Below are 23,441 nucleotides of genomic sequence, written 5' to 3' on the forward strand. Positions count from 1 at the left end.
TTCATTCCATGTCATCACTGTACTCCAACCACACAGGCTTTTCCAAAGTGCCATTTCTCTCCACTATAGGATTATCTCGTACGCTTTTTTTCATCTGCTTAGAATGATTTGCATTATACTCTTGGCTAAATTATATTTGTCCCTCATATCTCACTTCCTCAGAAATACTTCCTTCTCTAAAAGCCCCCTCATAATTCCCTATCAGTGTAGGTAGGTACTGTATTCCTTCTTAAATTTACCATATTTTAACATGAAAGTTTGATTGTTGGATTAACTTGCTCGATGCCTTTTTCCCCTAACAGAATCCCAAGCCCTAGAGGACAGGGGCCATTTCTTCATTTCTGTATTCTGTATCACTGTGTACTTACTGGTTTTCACAGTGCCTGCCATATAGCATATACCAATCAGATAATCAATTTTAATGCACAGTTCAGTTGAGTTCAGTCATTCAGTAGTGTGCGACTCTTTGCAACCCCATGGACTGCAGCACGCCAGGCCTCCCTGTCCATCACCAACTCCTGGGGTTTACTCAGACTCATGTCCATTGAGTTGGTGATGCCATCCAGCCATCTTATCCTCTGTTGTCCCCTTCTCCTTCTCTTTCAATCTTTCCTAGCATCATGGTCTTTTCCAATGAGTCAGTTGTTCGCATCAGGTGGCCAAAAGATTGGAGTTTCAGCTTCAGGATCTGTCCTTCCAATGAATATTCAGGACTGATTTCCTTTAGGATGGACTGGTTTGATCTCCTTGTAATCCAAGGACCTCTCAAGAGTCTTCCAACACCACAGTTCAAAAGCATCAATTCTTTGGCTCTCAGCTTTCTTTATAGTCCAACTCTCACATCCATACATGACTACTGGAAAAACCATAGTTTTGACTAGATGGACCTTTGTTGGCAAAGTAATGTCTCTGCTTTTTAATATGCTGTCTACGTTGGTCATAACTTTTCTTTCAAGGAGTAAGCATCTTTTAATTTCATGGTTGCAGTCACCATCTGCAGTGATTTGGGAGGCCCAAAAAATAAAGTCTGACACTGTTTCTACTGTTTCCCCATCTATTTGCCATGAAGTGATGAGACCAGATGCACCGATCTTAGTTTTCTAAATGTTGAGTTTTAAGCCAACTTTTTCACTCTGCTCTTTCACTTTCATCAAGAGGCTCTTTAGTTCTTCTTCACTTTCTGCCATAAGGAGTGGTGTCATCTGCATATCTGAGGTTATTGATATTTCTTCCTGCAGTCTTGATTCCAGCTTGTGCTTCATCCAGCCCAGTGTTTCTCATGGTGTACTCTGCATATAAGTTAAATAAGCAGGGTGACAGTATACAGCCTTGATGTGCTCCTTTCCTGATTTGGAACCAGTCTGTTGTTCCGTGTCCAGTTCTAACTGTTGCTTCCTGACCTGCATACAGGTTTCTCAAGAGGCAGGTCAAATGGTCTGGTATTCCCATCTTTAAGAATTTTCGACAGTTTGTCATGATCCAGGCTTTGGCATAGTCAATAAAGCAGAAATAGATGTTTTTCTGGAACTCTCTTGCTTTATTGATGGTCCAACGGATGTTGGCAATTTGATCTCTGATTCCTCTGCCTTTTCTAAATCCAGCCTGAACATCTGGAAGTTCATGGTTCACATACTGTTGAAGCCTGGCTTGGAGAATTTTGAGCATTACTTGACTAGCATGTAAGATGAGTGCCATTGTACATTAGTTTCAGCATTCTTTGTCATTGCCTTTCTTTGAGATTGGAATGAAAACTGACCTTTTCCAGTCCTGTGGCCACTGCTGAGTTTTCCAAATTTTCTGGCATATTGAGTGCAGCACTTTCACAGCATCATTTTTTAGATTTGAAATACCTCACCTGGAATTCCATCACCTCCACTAGCTTTGTTGGTAGTGATGCTTCCTAAGGCCCACTTGACTTCACATTCCAGGATGTCTGACTCTAGGTGAGTTGATCACACCATTGTGATTATCTGGGTCATGAAGATCTTTTTTGTACAGTTCTTCTGTGTATTCTTGGCACCTCTTCTTAGTATCTTCTGCCTCTGTTGGGTCCATACCATTTCTGTCCTTTATTGTGCCCATCTTTACATGAAATGTTCCCTTGGTATCTCTAGTTTTCTTGAAGAGCATTCTGCTGCTGCGACTGCTAAGTCACTTCAGTTGTGTCCAACTCTGGGCGACCCCGTAGACGTCAGCCCACCAGGCTCCCCCGCCCCTGGGATTCTCCAGGCAAGAACACTGGAGTGGGTTGCCATTTCCTTCTCCAGTGCATGAAAGTGAAAAGTGAAAGTGAAGTCGCTCAGTCGTGTCCGAGTCTTCGCAACCCCATGGACCGCAGCCCACCAGGCTCCTCCATCCATGGGATTTTCCAGGCAAGAGTACTGGAGTGGGATGCCATTGCCTTCTCCAGGAAGAAAACTCTAGTCTTTCCCATTCTGTTTTCCTCTTATTTCTTTGCACTGATCACTGAGGAAGGCTTTCTTATCTCTCCTTGCTATTCTTTGGAAATCTGCATTCAGATATATATGTCTTTCCTTTTCTCCTTTGCTTTTCATTTCTCTTCTTTTCACAGCTATTTGTAAGGCCTCTTCAGACAGCCATTTTGCTTTTTTACATTTCTTCTTCTTGGGACTAGTCTTGATCCCTGTCTCCTATACAATGTCTTGAATTTCTGTCCATATTTCTTCAGACACTCTATCAGATCTAATCCCTCGAATCTTTTTGTCACTTTAGGTCATAGCTGAATGGTCTAGTGGTTTTCCCTACTTTCTTCAATTTAAGTCTGAATTTGACGATAAGGAGTTCGTGATCTGAGAGGAAACCTATTTGACCTTGCTGGCTATGGGGCACATACTACTGCTACTCTTTAAAGATTAAACTGACTTTTAGGAGACAGGAATGACGATCAGTCTTGTTACATGGGTTTAAAATGTGTTTAAAATAAGTAGGGTTGTTTAAAGAAAAAGCAAATACATTTTGCCATAGATTGATCTTTTAGGCCAATATTTCATTTCTTTTTGCTTGTGTCTAATTGAGTGAGTGTAATTGTAGAGCTCTGTGGTCAGTTTGTTTTTCTCTTAACTTGATAGTTCTTTATCACTTTCCTTTGTTGATAATTAAATCTAGGTTTTCCCAAAAGGCACTTTGTTCAGATTAAATAACAGACTAGAAAGTTCTTAGTTCTTTCCTTTATATGAATCCTTTGTATGAGTTGTACAAATCACAGCATTTGACTGAGATATTGCTATTTAATTGCCTCTGCTGTCTCCCATTACCATGTTTTATGGACATAAAGATTCATGGCCTCAGTGACTCTGTAACTTTTAAATCTTCATATTTGACAGTTTATGCTTGTGTTACAGTATATGAAAATTGCCACATAATTTATAATATTTGCAATATTTTGCTCTCACTAAAACTGTATAGGAATTATTGAGTCGTATGACTAACCAAGGACTTCCCTGGTGGTTCAGATGATTAAGAATATGCCTGCAATGCAGGAGACCCGGTTTCGATCCCTGGGTCAGGAAGATCCCCTGGAGAAGGACATGGCTACCCACTCCAGTATTCTTGCCTGGTGAATCCCATGGACAGAGGAGCCTGGTGGGCTGTATAGTCCATGAGGTTGCAGAGTCATACATGACTGAGCAACTAAACACACAGACACACACACATATACATGACTAACCAAACTCTTTCATGAGGCAAATTAGGAGATCAAAATAGTTTTCAGAGAGACATAACGACTGTTTGCCTTAACTAATATGAAGCAGTAAACTTATTCAAAAAGGTTACCCATATGTTTTTTACTCCTTTGAAAATAAACTTTCAATAAAGCACTTTTTTGTTTGTCAATTTTATCATTTCAGAATACATTTAAAAATTTGAGCATGTGTGGTCAGATACATAATTTGAGGGAAGAAATTACATAAATAAATATAATTTTTAAAAAGTTAGAGATTAAAGCTAATCCAGAATAAGTAATTTTCTAATTTGAGACTGGAAGATGTCTTAAAAGACATTTCAAAAAGTTTTTGGAGCCTCCATTAGTGCCTTTTAGAAATATTAATTGATCATGGGGTAAAAGTTGTCAAAGACTTGTAAAACTTATAGAAGTAGAATTTATATAAAATATTTCTCTAAAGGAAAGCAAAGTGAAGGCTCTCGTCTGTGAACTTATACCAGAAAATGGCACAGATAAATTAGAAATCTGGAAAGGAATAAATAAATTGGTCCTTTACTTAGAAAAGTGAAACATCCTGTTAAACTTGTGGCTATTTAGCCTTTCTAGTATTCATAAGAAATTCTGTTTCATAACTCTAGATATCACAAGCATAGAGGACTGAAGATTAAACAAGTAGACTATTGTCTAAGTTTGAAAGTGAAAGTGAAGTCGTTCAGTCATGTCCTGCTCTTTGCGACACCATGGACTGTAGCCCGCCAGGCTCCTCTTTCCATGGGATTCTTCAGGCAAGACTACTGGAGTGGGTTGCCATTTCCTTCTCCAGGAGATCTTCCCAACCCAGGGATTGAACCCCAGTCTCCTACATTGTAGGCAAACGTTTTACCATCTGAGCCACTTAGTTTCTTGATTTGCATCATTTAATTTTTTCAAAGTCATGCCATATTTAAGACAGTGACCTTGAGAAGATAAGAGTATTTTTGCATAGAGATAAATCTTTTATCTCTTTTAACTAATTTCCACTCACATACGAAAAGTTCCTAAAGAGCTGTAGTATATTAGGAGAGGTGGAAGACACAGAATTACTTAAAGAATGGTATGTGATAAATGCCATAAATACAAAGCATGAGTGTATTTTAAATATATAAGTGAATAGTGTTCATCAGAACAATCAGGGTTTATTTAATTAGAAAATTAATTCTGTAGTCAGTCCTAGAAGGAGAGCCAGAATCTTGATAGACGTGTAAACAGCTGCAGAGAATGGGAAGGTATAGTCAAAGAATATTAAGTAATTGTATTACCATAAATGTTATTTTATTTTTATTATCTTGTATTAGAAATTTCAAACAGACAGGTATAGCAAGTTAATACAATAGACATTTATGCGCCAACAAACCAGATTTGAGCAGTGTTAACATTTTGCTGTAGTTGCTGTAGCCCTCCCTCAAAGGCAGTCACTGTTCTGATTGTTTTCTTTTTTTGTTTTTATACTTTTAATATAGATGTAGGAGTCCATAAATACATATACTGCCATGTTTTGCCTTTTAAAAATGGATATAAATGCTAACTTGATCAAATCAGTCGCTCAGTCGTGTCCGACTCCTTGCGACCCCAGGAATCGCAGCACGCCAGGCCTCCCTGTCCATCACCACCTCCCGGAGTTCACTCCGACTCATGTCCATCGAGTCAGTGATGCCATCCAGCCATCTCATCCTCTGTTGTCCCCTTCTCCTCTTGCCCCCAATCCCTCCCAGCATCAGAGTCTTTTCCAGTGAGTCAACTCTTCGCATGAGGTGGCCAAAGTACTGGAGTTTCAGCTTTAGCATCATTCCTTCCAAAGAATACCCAGGGCTGATCTCCTTCAGAATGGACTGGTTGGATCTCCTTGCAGTCCAGGGGACTCTCAAGAGTCTTTTCTAACACCACAGTTCAAAAGCATCAATTCTTCGGTGGTCAGCCTTCTTCACAGTCCAACTCTCACATCCATACATGACCACTGGAAAAACCATAGCCTTGACTAGACGAACCTTTGTTGGCAAAGTAATGTCTCTGCTTTTGAATATGCTATCTAGGTTGGTCATAACTTTCCTTCCAAGGAGTAAGCGTCTTTTAATTTCATGGCTGCAGTCACCATCTGCAGTGATTTTGGAGCCCAGAAAAATAAAGTCTGATACTGTTTCCACTGTTTGCTCATCTATTTCCCATGAAGTGATGGGACCGGATGCCATGATCTTCGTTTTCTGAATGTTGAGATTTAAGCCAACTTTTTCACTCTCCACTTTCACCTTCATCAAGAGGCTTTTTAGTTCCTCTTCACTTTCTTCCATAAGGATGGTGTCATCTGCATATCTGAGGTTATTGATACTTCTTCTGGCAATCTTGATTCTGCTTATTAGAGGTATACTTTTGCTTTTTTTTTCGCTCAACTGTACTTTAGCTAATTGTGCCCATGTATCTAAGTTGATATAGATGGCTTCATCTTATTCAACTGATGTATGCTAGCTCATCTTTTTGTAAATCATGTCATTTACCAAATTTACTTTTATCTATACCTTACCTTTCTTCAGTAACAGCATTGAGTTAGGAAATTTACACTGTGCTATTGATTTGAGAAGTATATGAGATTAAATTTGTTTTTGTGTTTTAAAATTTTTGTCCAGGAAATCCTTGCACGTGGAGTTCTTCTTCCATTGATAAATCAACTCAGTGACCCTGATTATATTAATCAATATATCATATGGATGGTATGTACTTTCTAAAATGCAGCTCTTGTTTTTAAAACAGTTTTTTAAAAGGTATAAATATGATTTGGAGGTCAGGATGATTAAGCAATAATTTATTAAAGAAATTAAGTAAAAATATATCTCAAGGTAATCTTTTATATTTTCAATGTTTCTGTTAGCTTATGTGTTGAATGTACTAGCCAGATTTCCCTTAAGGACCTAGGTTGATAAGATAATCTTCCTTACAGTGTTCCTGCTGTTTCTACTTATTTAAATTTAAAAAAGGATGTTTTCTTATCTGTGTGTATAGATGATAAGTACTTCTTAAAACTGCTGTTTGATTTCAAATTAATCTGAACTACTTAAATAGCATGCAATTTAAATTTTATGCTAAACAGTAGAGAAAAATATGAAGGAAAGAACATTAGATTGAGAATAAGATCTAAGTTCTAGATACGTTTCTATAAGTCGCTTAGTATGTCACTAAGTTAGATAACTCATAGTTTTGTCATTCATCAGGTATATCAAAGGGTTAGTGGTTATTAAGTTTGCTAGTTCTAATTTTTTTCTGATTATATATGCTTTTCCTCAGTAAATTAATGGTTGAGGAAGAATGTGTTAAATGGGCTATTGCTGGGAATTACTTTGATGGGTACCACCTTACTTGTCTCCTGAGAAACCTGTATGCAGATCAAGAAGCAACAGTTAGAACCGATCATGGAACAACAGACTGGTTCAAAATTGGGAAAGGAGTATATCAAGGCTGTACATTGTTATCTTGCTTATTTAATGTACATGCAAAGTATATCATGCAAAATGCTGAGCTGAATGCAGCTCAAGCTGGAATCTAGATTGCCCGAAGAAATATCAGTAACCTCAGATACACAGATGACACCACCATTATGGCCTAAAGTGAAGAGGAACTGAAGAGTCTTTTGATGAAAGAGGAGAGTGAAAACGCTGGCTTGAAACTCAGCATTCAAAAAACTAAGATCATGGCATCCGGTCCTGTCACTTCACGGCAGATAGATGGGGAAACAATGGAAACAGTGACACACTTTATTTACTTGGGCTCCAAAATCACTGTGGACGGTGACTGCAGCCATGACACTAAAAGACATTTGCTCCTTGGAAGAAAAGCTGTGACAAACCTAGACAGCATATTAAAAAGTAGAAATATCAATTTGCTAACAAAAGTCTGTCTGGTCAAAGCTGGTTTTTCCAGTAGTCATGTACAGATGTGCTAATTGGACTGTAAAGAAAGCTGAGCGCCGAAGAACTGATGCTTTTGAACTGTGGTGTTGGAGAAGACTGATGAGAGTCCCCTGGACAGCAAGGAGATCCAACCAGTCAATCCTAAAGGAAATCAGTCCTGAATATTCATTAGAAGGACTGATGCTGAAGCTGAAGCTCCCATACTTTGGCCGCCTGTGAAGAGCTGACTCACTGGAAAAACACTGATGCTGGGAAAGATTGAGGGCAGGAGGATAAGGGGACGACAGAATGAGATGGTTGGATGGCGTCACCAACTCAGTGGACATGAGTTTGAGCAAACTCTGGGAGATAGTGACGGACAAGGAAGGCTATTGTGTGCTGCAGTCCATGGGGTCGCAGAGTCGGACAGGACCGAGCAACTGAACAATAAAATAGAGGAATAGTTTAGGAATATTGATACAATAAATACTATTTATACTATGATGGTAGTATGTCTTTATGAATATGAAAAGATGTGTTTATTTTTTTATGTGAAAAGGACAACTAAAAATGATGTGTGTGTAGATATCTGTTCCTTTAAAAATAAATATATAAGTAAGTATATATTTATGAGTGACTGATTCTGATAAGTTGTATACTGACTGAAATGTTAATAGAGAGGTCAGTCAATTCAGTTGCTGAGTCCTGTCTGACTCTTTGCGACCCCATGGACTGCAGCACGCCAGGCTTCCCTGTCCATTACCAACTTGCAGAGCTTGCTCAAACTCATGTACATTGAGTTGGTGATGGCATCCAACCATCTCATCCTCTGTTGTAGTAGAGATGTAGGATCCTGAAAATTTTAAGTTTTCTCTTTTGTTTATTTCACTTTACTACAAGTATTGGTTATGTCATAAGTGATTTTTTAAGAAGTAGGATAAAGGTAAAATTTTAAAACGTTTAAGTAGTAAAGTAAGAGTAAATATCTTTAAAAAGATTTTTTTTGTAACACAAAAATGAATATCATATACTAACCTTAAAAAATCAGTTTACAGTACTGTATAATCTTACCTATAGTACAGAACAGGATGCAAGTTTACTGGAATATTATGGTTATCTCTCACTCATGGGATTAGGAATTATTTTTATTTCTATTTTTCTTTAGTTTTCAATTTTTATTTTGCTGAGCGTATATTAAGTATATAATTAGTTACATGGTAAAAACATTTTTGAGGGACTTAACACATACTCAGAACAGAATTCAAGCCACCAGATTTTTACTTGTTCTCTGCATAGTTGGGCTGGTACTGTTATTATGTATCATGGTTGGGGTCTTTTTTATTTAAAACAGTGATTGAGCACTATTGTGCTTTGCTGTAAAATATCAGAAAATATATTTAAAAGAGAAAAAGATATCAATAAAGGATCTTTAGCTTGCTTTGTTGTCTGGTTTATTCTCTTGACATTATTTATGTGGAAAACCCTTTGCACATAGGTATTATAAAATTGGCTCAGTTCTTACTCTTTCTGCCAGGTAAATTCCATATTAATGATAGCTAATTGTATAGTTTATTTTTATTTGAAAGGAAAAGGTTAGAGCAGTGTAGTAGTAACATATATCCTCCAAATAAAATGTTCATATTACCTAACAGAAGTTTCAAGTTTTTAAGTCATTTCTAAAGATAGTATCTGCCAATTTGCATTATTTATCTCAAAATATATATATTATATCTTTTGGGGACAAACTAGTTAATTGTAAACTCTTCTCTCTGACTGTGAAATAGTTTACTTAATTGGTTTATATTGTTATCTCCTGCTGCTGCTGCTGCTGCTAAGTCGCTTCAGTCGTGTCCGACTCTGTGCGACCCCATAGACGTTAGCCCACCAGGCTCCGCTGTCCCTGGGATTCTCCAGGCAAGAACACTGGAGTGGGTTGCCATTTCCTTCTCCAATGCATGAAAGTGAAAAGTGAAAGTGAAGTCGCTCAGTCGTATCCGACTCTTCGCGACCCCATGGACTATAGCCTACGAGGCTCCTCCGTCCATGGGATTTTCCAGGCAAGAGTACTGGGAGTGGGTTGCCATTGCCTTCTCCGATTGTTATCTCCTACTAGAGCAGCTTAGTGAACAGCTGTTTACTTGTTTCTTAATGTATTCTTAGAAAAATCAGGTCTTTAATGACTTCTTTTATTATTGAAGTAAAATTTATACAAAGTGAGAGATATCGCCAACTAGTTATCTGAAGTTCTGTTATAATTTTGTACTTCTCCTTGCACTGTTTGAGAATGTGAAGACCAAATTTGGTCTCTCCACATTCTGATAGATATTTGGCATTTTCATTTTGTTATGGTTAACTTGCACATCCTTGATGATTAATGATTTTGAACATTTTTTCATGTGCTTATTGCCCCCCTGCCTCTTTTCCCCACAGTTCTGAACTTTGGCAATCACCAGTACTTGGACTCCTATTTAGAATGGACAACCAAGTTGGCTACCTTTTCATAGTTCCCTTTACTGTTTTATTTGGCTTAAATTCATTGACAGTCATAGTCATTAGATCCTTTACAACATTCTCAACTACCTTTCCTCTCTCTCTCAGTTTATTATTGGCTTGGTAAAACCACATTATGGTTAAATCCAACTTAATGTTTTACTCCATTCTTATTCTTAAATAGCAAGTGGCTGGAAAAGAAAGATGAAATAACAGTTATTCATGTTGTTACAGTGATTCTGTTAAATTTATGTCAGAGAATGCCGCTCTTAATGTTTAAAATTCTCCAATCACTTTTCATTCCATTCACAGAGAAAGCCAAACCATTTACTAAACCCTGTCACGTTTGCTTTTCCATTAGCACTCATCTCCCTTGCCCTTCTGCATTTCTTTGGTTTAGCTCTAGTCACCATGGCTTCCTTGCTGTCATCAGACATTCTGAGTGTACTCTTTACTTCACAGTGTGCTATATATCTTACTGTGTTAGTAGTCTCTGACCCAGGAGAATTTAAGTACCATGAGTAGAGAGATTTTCATTTTGTTTGAGGACAGTTGTGCCTGGCCCATGATAGGTACTCAAGATTCTGTTTTCACTTAAGTGAGTCTCCCTCCCATCAGTGTTTTAAACTTTTTTTCAGATCCGTGATTCTAATTGCAACTATGAGGCCTTTATGAACATTATTAAATTGAGTGACAATATTGGAGAGCTCGAAGCAGTCAGAGATAAAGCAGCAGAAGAATTACAGTATCTTCGATCTCTAGATACAGCTGGTGATGGTAAGTAATTTATTTAAGAATAAGAATGTTTTACTTCTTTAGCAATTACTATATATTCAAACAAAACTTTAATTTACATAAAGGTCATTTTATGTTATTAGTGGTTTTCACCTTAACTGAATCTGACTTTTATTATGCTAATATGTTCTGAGAATAAAGCACAATAGTTTTCTGAATGTGACACTCTTATTATTGCAGTTATCACTAAAGATAATTGGCATAGTTTAATTTTAATTAAATAATTTCACTATAAAATTTCCAGTTATTTATTTTTTAAATAAATAATTGCTGTGTTCATTGGTTATTATGTTAAATTATAGTAAGTGTATGTTTAAAGTGTTTCACAAGTAACACTGCCACTTTACCTCATAATCAATTTGTTTATTCTTAGATATCAACACCATCAAAAATCAAATAAATAGCTTATTATTTGTGAAGAAAGTATGTGACTCAAGAATACAACGGTTGCAGTCTGGCAAAGTGAGTAAAATACTCTTGAATTAATATTTAACTATAGATAATTTCTCTTCATTAAAATATCCAGCAAATGACAAAAGGTTGAGTATTAACCAGTGTGGCATTTTACAGAAGAACTAAAAATTTCGAAAAAATTTATATTATACAAGGTAGTGTAAGTATTTATTAAAACAAGGTAATGAGATTCAAATATTGCATGAAAAGTCAAATTTTTTTCTTGATTTATGTATTTATCTACTCATGTGACATTTATTTAAAATTCAACATTTATTGAATTATGTACATCGGACACCGTTTAGATGGATCTAACAGACGGAAATCTCTCGCGTGAAGCTTACATTTTAGTTGCAGAATCAGAAAATAAACCAATATATAAATTGATATATTATGTAAAAAATGTAAAAGTAAGTAAAATGTGAAAAAATAAAATGTAAAAAAAAAAACAAACCTAAAATGTGAAAGAAAATCAGTAAAGTAGGGTGGTAGAGAATGTCAAAGTGGTTTAGATAGATGCTGAGAGATCTGGTGACATTTAAACATAGAGAGATCTGAATAATATGAGCGAATCCTGTGGAATTTTTTTTTTCTTTAATCTTTAATGCAAAGGTAAGAGCAAATGTGAAGTCCCTGGAATAGGAAAGTGCCTGGTGAGTTAGAGGAGGTCATTGTGAGTGGTATGGAATGTATGATAGGATTTGTAGTAGGAGTGAGATTAGAAACCTTAGGGGTTAGATCATACATGGTTTTACCTTCCATAGTAAGATTTTTTAAAATCTGAGTGTGATAGAAATCCATTGGAGATTTTCCCTGGCAAGTGACATAATCTGACTTATGAGGTAAAATGATTACTTGGGCTCTGTGATGAGTAGATCGTGGTGGAGTGGTGGAATGGAAACTAACAGATCGTTTACATGACTCTTGTTTTTGTTTAGTAAGAGATGTCTGGGGGGATTCATGTGAGAAGTTAATTAGAGACAGTATTTGCTAATGTATTAAATATGGGTTGAGAGAGAAAAAAGAACTCAAGGATGATTCCAAAGTTCTTTGGACCAAGCACCTGCATGAATAGTGTTGTTATTCACTAAAATGAATAAAACTGAGGGAGGAGGAAGTTTGGAAGAGAGAATCAAGTTTTGAATGTTTTAGCCTGAGATCCCTGTTTGATGTTAAAGTAGACATTCTAATTGGTAAATTCAAGTTTAAGGGAAATTTCCTGAATGAAGTAAACTTTGAGAATCCTCAGGATTATCAGCTGCTTGTTTAAAGTTGAGAGATTGGATGAGATTACTTAAAAGAATGAGTTTAAGAAAGAAGATATCAAAGACTTTGTCCTGAGGCACTTCAGTTACTAGTGTTTAAGACAAAATGAAAGGTCTAGCCAAACAAACTGTAAATGACTGTTGAGATTGAAGGAAAGGAGTGTGATATCCTAGAAGCAAAGTATAGAAAATACTGAAAAAAGTGAGAGATCAGGTGTATTACAGACTACTAATAAGTTGAGTAAGATGAAGATTTAGAATTGACTGTTGGGTTTGCCACAGGGGTATTATTGGTGATCCATGAGAGCATTTTGGTTGAATAGTGGAGAAAAACCCTGATGGGAGTCAGTCAGGAGAAAATGAGAAGACATGAATTAGAAACAGTCATTATAGGTAGCTGTTTGGATGAGTTTCATTGTAAAAGAGAGCAGAGATTTGGGGCTTTGAAACAAATTTTTTACTACCTTTAGTTTTCAGTGTAGTCACCTTTTTTATGCTGGTTTTCTATTGGAAATTGTTTTGTGACTCTTTGGTCTTGTAATTTTGCAGTGTACTTAAATTCCTTAAGGAATAGAAGACTTAGTTTAAAATTTTGAGTTTAGTTTGCTAGTTTAATTATAACTTAAACATTATTTGAGGCCTACATTTGTCATAAATGTGTGTACAGGTGTATGTATGTCTGTCTTTGTTCAGTTAACTGTATTTTAAAATGAATTTATATATGCGTGTAAATTCAGAATAGAAGAATAATATGGTTTCACTTGTGATTGTTGTTTCTTTATCTAGTTACCCTACCTAGATCCTAGAGTTAGTGATGCTTGTGTGTTGTGGACTAAATCGCTTCAGTCGTGTTCAACTCTTTGCGAGCCTATGGACCGTAGCCTGTCGGGTTCCTCCGTCCATGGGATTCTCAAGGCAAGAATACTGGAGTAGGTTTCCATGCCCTCCTCCAGGGGATCTTCCCCACCCAGGGACTGAACCCTCCTCTCTTATGTCCCTTGCACTGGCAGGCAGATTCCTTACTGCTGAACCACCAGGGAAGCCCCTGCTGATCCTTAAGCATCATTATTTAAGTCTGTTTGCCTAAATACTTTTTGATACTGAATTCCTTTTAAAATTTAGAAACCTTGTTTGGAAGCTTGTCAACTCTAATTTGCATAGGAAGCTTTACCTTTTTTAAAAGCTCAAGTCATAGCATGTATTCCTTTGGATGAAAATTCAGAGTCTTCAGAGATAGAGTTTTTTTAATCATACTGCTCATCTTAAAGTCTTCGAGATGCTTTTTTCTTTTTATTACAAATAAAGTGATAGTGAATACTCTTCTCCATCCCATATCTATAGAGATGCTGCTGGACAGAACCAAGAAGTGATAAAATCTGAGGAAGGAAGATTTATATAGGGGAAATCATGTGCTGCTACTAGATTGCTTTGTTGTTGTTCAGTCACTCAGTCGTGTCCAACTCTGTGACCCCATGGACTGCCACACACCAGGTTTCTCTGTCCTTCACCATCTCCTAAAGTTCACTCAAACTCATGTCCATTGAGTCGGTGATTCCATCGAGCCATCTCATCCTCTGTTGTCCCCTTCTTCTCCTGCCTTCTCTCTTTCCCAGCATCAGGGTCTTTTCCAATGAGTTGACTCATTTAATCAGATGGCCAGAATATTGGAGCTTCAGTTTCAACATCAGTCCTTCTAATGAATATTTAGGATTGACTGGTTTGATCTCCTTGCAGTCCAAGGGACTCTCCAGAGTCCTCTCCAACACCACAGTTTGAAAGCATCAGTTCTTTGGCGTTCAGCCTTCTCTATAGACCAACTTTCACTACTGGAAAAACTATAGCTTTGACTATGTGGACCTTTGTCAACAAGGTGATGTCTCTGCTTTTTAATAGGCCGTCTAGGTTTGTCATAGCTTTTCTTTCAAAAAAATTAAATTCTTTTAATTTCATGGCTGCAGTTACCTTCCACAGTGATTTTGGAGCCCAAGAAAATAGTCTGTTTCCATTCTTTTCCCTTCTACTTGCCATGAAGTGATGGGACCGGATGCTGTGATCTTAGTTTTCTGAATGTTGAGTTTTAAACCAGTTTTTTCACTCTCGTCTTTCACCTTCATTAAGAGGCTCTTTAGTTCCTCTTCACTTTCTGCCATTAGGGTGATGTCATCTGCAAGTCTGAGATTACTGATGTTTCTCCAGGAAATCTTGATTTCAGCTTGAGCTTCATCCAGCCCAGCATTTCGCATGATGTCATCTGCATATAAGTTAAATAAGCAAGGTGACAGTGTACAGCCTTGAAATACTCCTTTCCCAATTTTGAACCAGTCTGTTGTCCCATGACTGATTCTCACTGTTACTTCTTTACAACATACAGGTTTCTCAGGAGGCAGGTAGGTGGTCTGGTATTCCCATCTCTTCAAGAATTTTCCACAGTTTGTTGTGATCCACACAGAGGCTTTAGCATAGTCAGTGAAGCAGATGTTTTTCTGGAATTCTCTTGCTTTTTCGATGATCCAACGGATGTTGGCCATTTGATCTGGTTCCTCTGCCTTTTCTAAATCCAGCTTATACATCTGGAAGTTCTTGCTTCACATACTTTTGAAGTCCAGCTTGAAGGATTTTGAGCATTACCTTGCTAGTATGTGAAATGAGTGCAATTTGCAATAGATTGCTTTACCCCAGCAATTTCAAATCAGTAATCTATTGTTGTTCTTACGTACTTACATGAAGAGGAGATACTAATTACAAGAGAAGTTTTTTCTCCTCTTTTCAAATCATCTTCCTTTTCCTTTATATATCACCTATGCCTAATTTAGTATCTGCCCCTAAATAAGGCAGCCTTATCTAACTTTCAGAAAACCTGTGCATCTTTTTTTGAAAATACAGGTTTGTGAGTATGGATTTGGGAATGCAGAGAAGCTGGTGGAAATCATTTCCAGAAACATTGTTGGTTTTTGTGGAAAGGGCATCAGACTTTGAGGACACTGACTCATTCTAACCAGCTTTGCAATCATAGGCAACATTTCTGATCATCAGCTTTCTTATCTGTTGAGTGGGATTGGTGATGTTTATCCAATAGGATTGCTGTGGAGATTTAATGAAGTGATATGTGTAATGCACCTAGCACAGTGCAGGACGTGTAGATTCTCTAAATTCTGAACCTGTTAAAAACTTTTTTCTCTATATATAGGTAGTTTCCTTGCTTTGAAGTTTATGTAATTTACCATTTAGGTAGACTGAAAAGAAAAACATTTTCTACAAAGATTATAGAATTTTTACCCAATTAGCAAATCTACTAGTTAGGAATATTTTATTTTTCTCTAGTAGGTAGACTTCAACCTGTACTTGAAAATATTGGGGTTTGTTTATTCTTCAACATAATATCCCCTTTAGTCCCTATCATGTTCATTTTTGTTTGGAATGGGTAAAAAATAAAGAATACATGAAAATACATTTAGGTTTATTTTTTATTAGAAGAAATGAGTGCTTATTGTACTTTTAATGTATACTTAGTAAGCAGCTCTTAAAATAACTCTAGGAAATTCAGTGAGCTGATACTTTTTTTTGGTAACACATCTGTACAAGAAGAGAAAACTTTATTCCGTTTTAACTTAATTTTTTACTTCTATGTAAGGATCTTTAACATAGTGAGTGAATAGATGAGATGTTAATCTGCAAAAACTTGTATTTATAGGAGATAAATACTGTGAAACTGGCAGCAAACTTTGGGAAACTTTGCACAGTCCCCCTGGACAGCATTCTTGTAGACAATGTTGCACTACAGTTTTTTATGGGTAGGTAAATACATTTTATAAAAATAATATAACCCTCAAGTTTTTTTATAATTGTATATATTGTTAAATTTTAAATACTTGATATTAGGCATGCCATATATATCTCTCTTCCACTCCTCATTTTCTGAAATACCCCCATTTTTTTTAGAAACCATAGGGATAGAGATTTGTTTGGTTTTAAGGAAATAAATGCTTATTGTAGTTCCAATGTGCATTTGCTAATATGCTTTTAAATAAACCCCAAGAGATTCTACTATGAATTTTAATTATTTGAGAAAGAGACTTTATCAGGAAAGTATGGTATATATAACCTGCTTGTATCATTTTTGTGCATGAACGGGGGAAGGGTCTTATTTTTATACCATTTTATATATAAATGTTTATTGATTTTATTGTTACATCAGAATTGCTTTTATCTAGGGGATGTTCCCAGCAAAACTTCCTGAGTCTTCATATTCATGAACAAAAAGAAATGCATGGCTTATTGAATAACCCAATCCTTATTTTTAATACATGTAATATAATAGTAATATTATGATTAATAGTTTTTATTGAGAATGGAAGCTGAATGTTGTTGAAGTAGTTTATTTCTGATGAAGCCTTCCCTGGCATCTTTATTCCCAAGAGGTGTTTTCATGAAAAATCAGATGTTTTTTAAAATGCACTTCCATTTCTTTTTTCTGCATAATTGGTCTCTTTAGCTTAACCAGTTTATGATATGACTTTTTTTTTAACCTCCAGCATTTTCTAAACATGTTCAAAATGCAGAGTTTTAAGTATTTGAAACTTTCAAATACTTTCTTTCTTAACTTGTCTTACAGCTGTATGCACTCAAAAATCTGTGACTTTAATATCTCTGTTGTTATGAATTTTGTTTGATAGACTACATGCAGCAAACTGGAGGTCAGGCACATCTCTTCTTTTGGATGACAGTGGAAGGATACCGGGTTACAGCCCAACAGCAGCTAGAAGTTTTATCAAGTCGTCAGAAAGATGGAAAACATCAAACCAACCAAACCAAAGGTCTTTTGAGAGCAGCTGCTGTTGGAATTTATGAACAGTATTTATCAGAAAAGGTGAGGATATACTTTGATTTATTTGAGGATACATTTTCTTTTCTTCTTTGACAGTGTCATTAATAATGGTAGATTATTAATAATTAAAATTAATAATACTGGCAAAGAAGATAATAATGATTTGTAGTACTTGTAAATATCCATTGTTCATGCTGCTATGCACAACTGTCTTACATTGCCTTGTTTTATCCTGATAATAGTATTTTGTATATTATTCTCATTTTATAGGTGAAGAAATTGATTGAATTATAAAATTGAAAAAAAAAAAAAAAGGAAAGAAAATTGAATTAACCTGTCCAGGGTCATGTGGATACTAAATAACAGAGTTAAGATTCAGGGTCACACAACTTTAAATAATAGGAAGTAAGAGGTAAACCTTGAAAACAGTAACTAAAACAGAGCTGGAGTGGCTATACTAATATTAGATAATAAATTTTAAGACAAAAAACGTTACTAAAGAAACAAGGAACATTTTATAATAGAAAGGTCAATTGATCAGGATGATAAAACAACAAAGCCCACACATACATGGAGAACAAACTGACAGAATTGAGGGAGAAATAGACAATTCAACAGTAATAGTTGGAGACTTCAATACTCCCTCTCAAAAACTGATAAAACAGTTCGATAGAAAAATGACCAAGGATGTACAAGAATTGAACAATACTTTAGACCAATTAGACCAAATACATCTGTAGAATACTTCTCCTAACAACAGTTTTATTTTCAAGCATACACATAGAGCATTCTCCAGGATAGATCATGCTGCTGCTGGTGCTAAGTCGCTTCAGTCGTGTCTGACTCTGTGCGACCCAGTGGACGGCAGCCCACCAGGCTCCTCTGTACCTGGGATTCTCCAGGCAAGAATACTGGAGTGGGTTGCCATTTCCTTCTTCAGTGCATGCATGCATGCATGCTAAGTCGCTTCAGTCGTGTCCAACTGTGCGACCCCATAGACGGCAGCCCACCAGGCTCCTCTGTCCACAGATTTCTCCAGGTAAGAATACTGGAGTGGGTTGCCATTTCCTTCTCCAGGATAGATCATAAGTTAGGCCATAAAACAACTCTCATTTTAGAGGCGTTAAAATTATATATAAGTGTGTCTGTTTCTCATAGTAGAATTAATTAGAAATAAAGAACAAAAGGGATTTGAGGAAATTTATAAATATTTGAAAATTAAGCAACAAATTTCTGAATATTGTCTGTGTCAAAAACGTCAGAAGGAAATTAGAAAATGTTTTCAATTGAATGAAAATGAAGAAAACAATACATCAAAATTTATGGGATGCAGTTAAAGAAATATGTAAAGGCAAATGTGTAGCTTTAAATGCCTGATTAGAAAGAAGAAAGATGTCACATCAGCAATATACATTTTCATCTTAAAAATCTAGAAAAAGAAAAGCACGACAAATCTAAGCAAACAGAAGGAAGGAAATAGTAAAGATCAAAATGGAAATCAGTGTAATAGAAAACAGAAAGACAATAGTGAAAAACCAGTAGTACAATCAAACACTGTAAAATGAATAATGAAATTTAGAAACCTTTAGCTCAGTTGGCCAAGAAAAAAAGATACAGATCACCAGAATCATGAATGAAGGAGGAAGCATCACCACTGACTATAGAAATTAAAGGGACTACAAGGAAATACCGTTGTTGCTTAGTCGCTAAGTCGTATCCAACTCTTTTCAGTTCAGTTCAGTCGCTCAGTTGTGTCCGACTCTCTGCGACCCCATGAATCTCAGCACGCCAGGCCTCCCTGTCCATCACCAACTCCCGGAGTTCACCCAGACCCACGTCCATCGAGTCAGTGATGCCATCCAGCCATCTCATCCTCTGTCGTCCCCTTCTCCTCCTGCCCCCAATCCCTCCCAGCATCAGAGTCTTTTCTAATGAGTCAACTCTTCGCGTGAGGTGGCCAAAGTACTGGAGTTTCAGCTTCAGCATCATTCCCTCCAAAGAAATCCCAGGGCTGATCTCCTTCAGAATGAACTGGTTGGATCTCCTTGCAGTCCAAGGGACTCTCAAGAGTCTTCTCCAACACCAGTTCAAAAGCATCAATTCTTGGACGCTCAGCCTTCTTCACAGTCCAACTCTCACATCCATACATGACCACAGGAAAAACCATAGCCTTGACTAGACGAACCTTTGTTGGCAAAGTAACGTCTCTGCTTTTGAATATGCTATCTAGTTTGGTCATAACTTTCCTTCCAAGGAGTAAGCGTCTTTTAATTTCATGGCTGCAGTCACCATCTGCAGTGATTTTGGAGCCCAGAAAAATAAAGTCTGATACTGTTTCCACTGTTTCCCCATCTATTTCCCATGAAGTGATGGGACTGGATGCCATGATCTTCGTTTTCTGAATGTTGAGCTTTAAGCCAAGTTTTTCACTGTCCACTTTCACTTTCATCAAGAGGCTTTTTAGTTCCTCTTTTTTTAGTTCCAACTCTTTTAGTACCCCATAGACTATAGCCCCCAGGCTCCTCTGTCCATGGGATTTCCCAGGCAAGAATACTGGAATGAGTTGTGATTTCCTTCTCCAGGGGATCTTCCCAACCCAGATATCAAACCCTGTATTGACAGGTGGATTCACCCCTGAGCCACCTGGGACGCCCCATAAGGAAGTATTACAAACAACTTTATGACAACAGATTAGACAATTTAGATGAAATGGACAGATTTCTGGGAATACACTAATTGTCAGACTGACTCAAGAAGAAATAGAAAATACAGTAAATGAATTTAATTAATAATTAAAAATCATCTTTCAAAGAAAAGCCCAGGCCTAAATGGTTTTATTAGTGAATTCTATCATATATTTCAAGAGGAAATAATACCAGTATTTCACAAACTCTTCCAGAAAAGAGAAAAAAGAAACACTTTACAACTCATTTTATGAATTTAGTGGTATTCTCATACCAAAGACAAAGACATCATTTAGAAAAGTACAGACTGATGTCCTTCATGAATATGGACAATAATCCTCAAGAGTCACACTCCAGTATTTTTAATGACTATGCTGTAATACCTTTTAATTCATACTTATTAGCACAGAATTATATTTTAAGTATATATATTATTTGGAAACCACTCATTTGTGCGTATGCTTACATTTTTGCCTTATGAAATATATTGTATTTAAAAGAGTACACAGTTTTAAGAATAATAGTATAGCAAATGCCTTTATACACTCCATTCAGCTTTAGAAGTAGAACGTCCATTGTATTTTAAAGGGCTTCCCTTGTGGCTCAGCTGGTAAAGAATCCACCTGCAATGTTGGACACCTGGGTTCAATCCCTGGGTTGGGAAGATTACCTGGAGGCTACCCACTCCAGTATTCAGACCTGGAGAATTCCATGGATTGTATAGTCAGTGGGGTCGCAAAGGGTCGGATACGACTGAGTTACTTAACCTGTATTTTAAAAGATCCCTATGTTAGCCTTTGCCTGTCCTTACTTTCTTGCTTTCTGATGAAGCCAGTTTTCTCTAATTATTCACTTACTTTCCCATGTAGTTTTCCTGTACCTATATGTTCTAAATAATACTACTGCTTCAGCTTTATGAGATTTTGACATTACAAAAATGTCAGGAGAGATAACTTTAGACATTTGCCTTCCAGATGGCTGTCATTGTTGCCAGCAGTAGAAAAGATGCCATTGTTGGCAGTAATCATATTTTTTTTAGCATGGAACAAGAATAATATCCATCTTTCATTTGAAAATATATCAAGAATGTGTGTGGCGAAAAGAATTACAGTACACAGAAATTTATATGATTTTTCTCTAAAACTATTGAATGGTTTTTGAAGGGACTAAAATTAACCTTGAAATAAATGTACAGAACTGAGTACATGTAGGCTATAGCAAGAACTCATACAATGAAGAAAATAACTCATTTTTTGAAAATAAAGCTATTAAGAACTCAGATATCACCAGAAAGGAACAGCCAGCTTAAACAGTTTCCTCACTCTCTTTAATAAAACTATAATTTCTTTGGAATGCTCCTTTATTCTCACATGTTTAAATGATCTGTGCGTTTTAGAACCATTTTCCTTGAAAAGGAGAGGTTGTTAACTTATGACATCCTTTATGCTTTGAAGTACTTAAAAAATGGGTGTTTTAGACATGGGCAACCTATATGATGAATTCATACATGCAGAGAACCTGATGGACAAACAGCTGGTCTACCAAACGTGGAGATACAAAGTTGATGGACACTTTTTTTGGAAAGCTGGAAACAAATCCCTGTAGGTCTAAAAACCTGCTGTTTTTAGTGAGTAAAATCCCATTATTCTTTGCCTAAATGGTTTTATTGAAAGGATATTTCACTTGATGTCATGACATTGCAGTGGTAAGAGAAATAAATGTGATAAAGGCTCAAGAGCAGAGCCAAAAGTCATAGTGAATTTTATTTTATAGTTGATTGTATTTAGTTATACCACTGTATAAAATAAAGGGTTGTCCTGAAGACTGCAGGCAGATCAGAAAAAAAGGCACACAAAAATATCCTACAAGATCATAGAATAAAAGGTAAATATAATTGTTTATTTTTATTAAATACAAATGTATCTATTAGTCCTATTACATGTATAATCTTTTAAATAGTCTTAGATTTATATATTTTAAGAATAAACAGTGGTACTGCCTACCAATTTTAAATTTAGGTGAAAAGTTTAAAAAATGTTAAAATAAGTTTCTATATCAGCGAACAGGAATATTATTAAGTACATTGTTTTGTTTTCTCAAACATATTTTTTGTTTAGTCCTATTAATTATCCGTTGCCACTGTTAACTAGTCGTTTTGTTTAAATAACTACATTTGTGTAATATGGAAGTAAGCAGTACAGATTAATAGATAATTTTGGAAAAAACATGCAATTTTTGTATTTTTATGTTAACGTAGTACCATATGTGCAAATATTTCTTCTATATTACTGTTTTGTTTTTTTTTAAAAAGGGACTTGGTTAGTTATGCCCAATGTTAGCTCTCTGAAAGTATTGCTCACCATACATATTCCAAGGATAAGGCTTAATCCAATTCTGTGTACCTGAGATTATAGAAAAAAATTAAGCTAGATAAATTGAAAATGTTATTTTCAAATTTGTCTCTTACTTCCTAGAAACTGAGTTTAGTGAGCTCAGAGGGCACATGAAAGGACAGAAACTAACTTAAATCATGTTCCTCTCTGATCTTTGTCACATAGTTGAAGCTGTTGAGTTCTGTCCTTACTTCAGGGTAAGAGGGGTCGGAGGGAGGCGGGGAGGGAACACCACACCCATACACAAACAAATAATAGACAAGTGTCCTTTTCTTCTTCCTCCAAAAACCCCCTCACAAGAACCAAAAAAGTACCACCACACTACCTCCCTGAGTTTACTTCTAAGAGTGTTGAATTAACAAGGGGACATTAGAAGTTGTATAGCCCTTATGCTGTACATTCATACCCTCCTGTTTACTTACTTAAAAAAAATTTTTTTTTAATTTTGTTCAAGAATGGTTGGTACATAATATTGTGTTAATTTCTGCTGTACAGCAAAGTGATTCATTTACACATATACACATTCCTTTTTCATATTTTTCTCCATTATGGTTTTTCACAAAGTATCAAGTGTGATTCCCTGGGCTATACAGTAGGACCTTGTTGTTTATCATTGTATATATACTAGTTTGCATCTGCTAATCCCAAACTTCCATTCCCTCCCTCCTGCATCCTCTCTCCCCCTTGGCAATCTCAGGTCTGTTCTCTGTGTTTATGAGTCTGTTTCTCTTTTGTGAAGTGAAGTCCCTCGGTTGTGTCAGACTCTTTGCAACTCTGTAGCCTACCAGGCTCCTCCCTCCATGGGATTTTCCAGGCAAGATTAGTGGAGTGGGTTGCCATTTCCTTCTCCAGGGGATCTTCCCGACCCAGGGATCAAACCCGGATCTCCCAGGTTCTAGGCAGATGCTTTACGTCTCAGCCACCAGGGAATAAGTTC

The 23,441-nt window shown here is 36.4% G+C and overlaps 1 protein-coding gene across 11 annotated transcripts in view; it reads left to right on the forward strand.

Moving 5' to 3' along the window:
• SNX13 (sorting nexin 13) overlaps nucleotides 1–23,441 on the forward strand; it is a 147,775-nt gene that overhangs the window by 76,714 nt on the left and 47,620 nt on the right. For all 11 annotated transcript variants that reach the window (XM_086397487.1, XM_086397489.1, XM_086397488.1 and 8 more), the window contains 5 exons: nucleotides 6,343–6,426; nucleotides 10,728–10,866; nucleotides 11,258–11,346; nucleotides 16,294–16,393; nucleotides 17,276–17,469. In XM_086397487.1, the coding sequence (XP_086253613.1) occupies nucleotides 6,343–6,426; nucleotides 10,728–10,866; nucleotides 11,258–11,346; nucleotides 16,294–16,393; nucleotides 17,276–17,469 (606 nt within the window). The remainder of the gene's footprint in view (nucleotides 1–6,342; nucleotides 6,427–10,727; nucleotides 10,867–11,257; nucleotides 11,347–16,293; nucleotides 16,394–17,275; nucleotides 17,470–23,441) is intronic.

The sequence above is a fragment of the Bos grunniens genome, chromosome 4, assembly GCF_055505025.1.
Source record: "Bos grunniens cultivar Pamir isolate PY7600 chromosome 4, Bosgru_T2T1.0, whole genome shotgun sequence".
NCBI classification, from domain to species: Eukaryota; Metazoa; Chordata; class Mammalia; order Artiodactyla; family Bovidae; genus Bos; species Bos grunniens.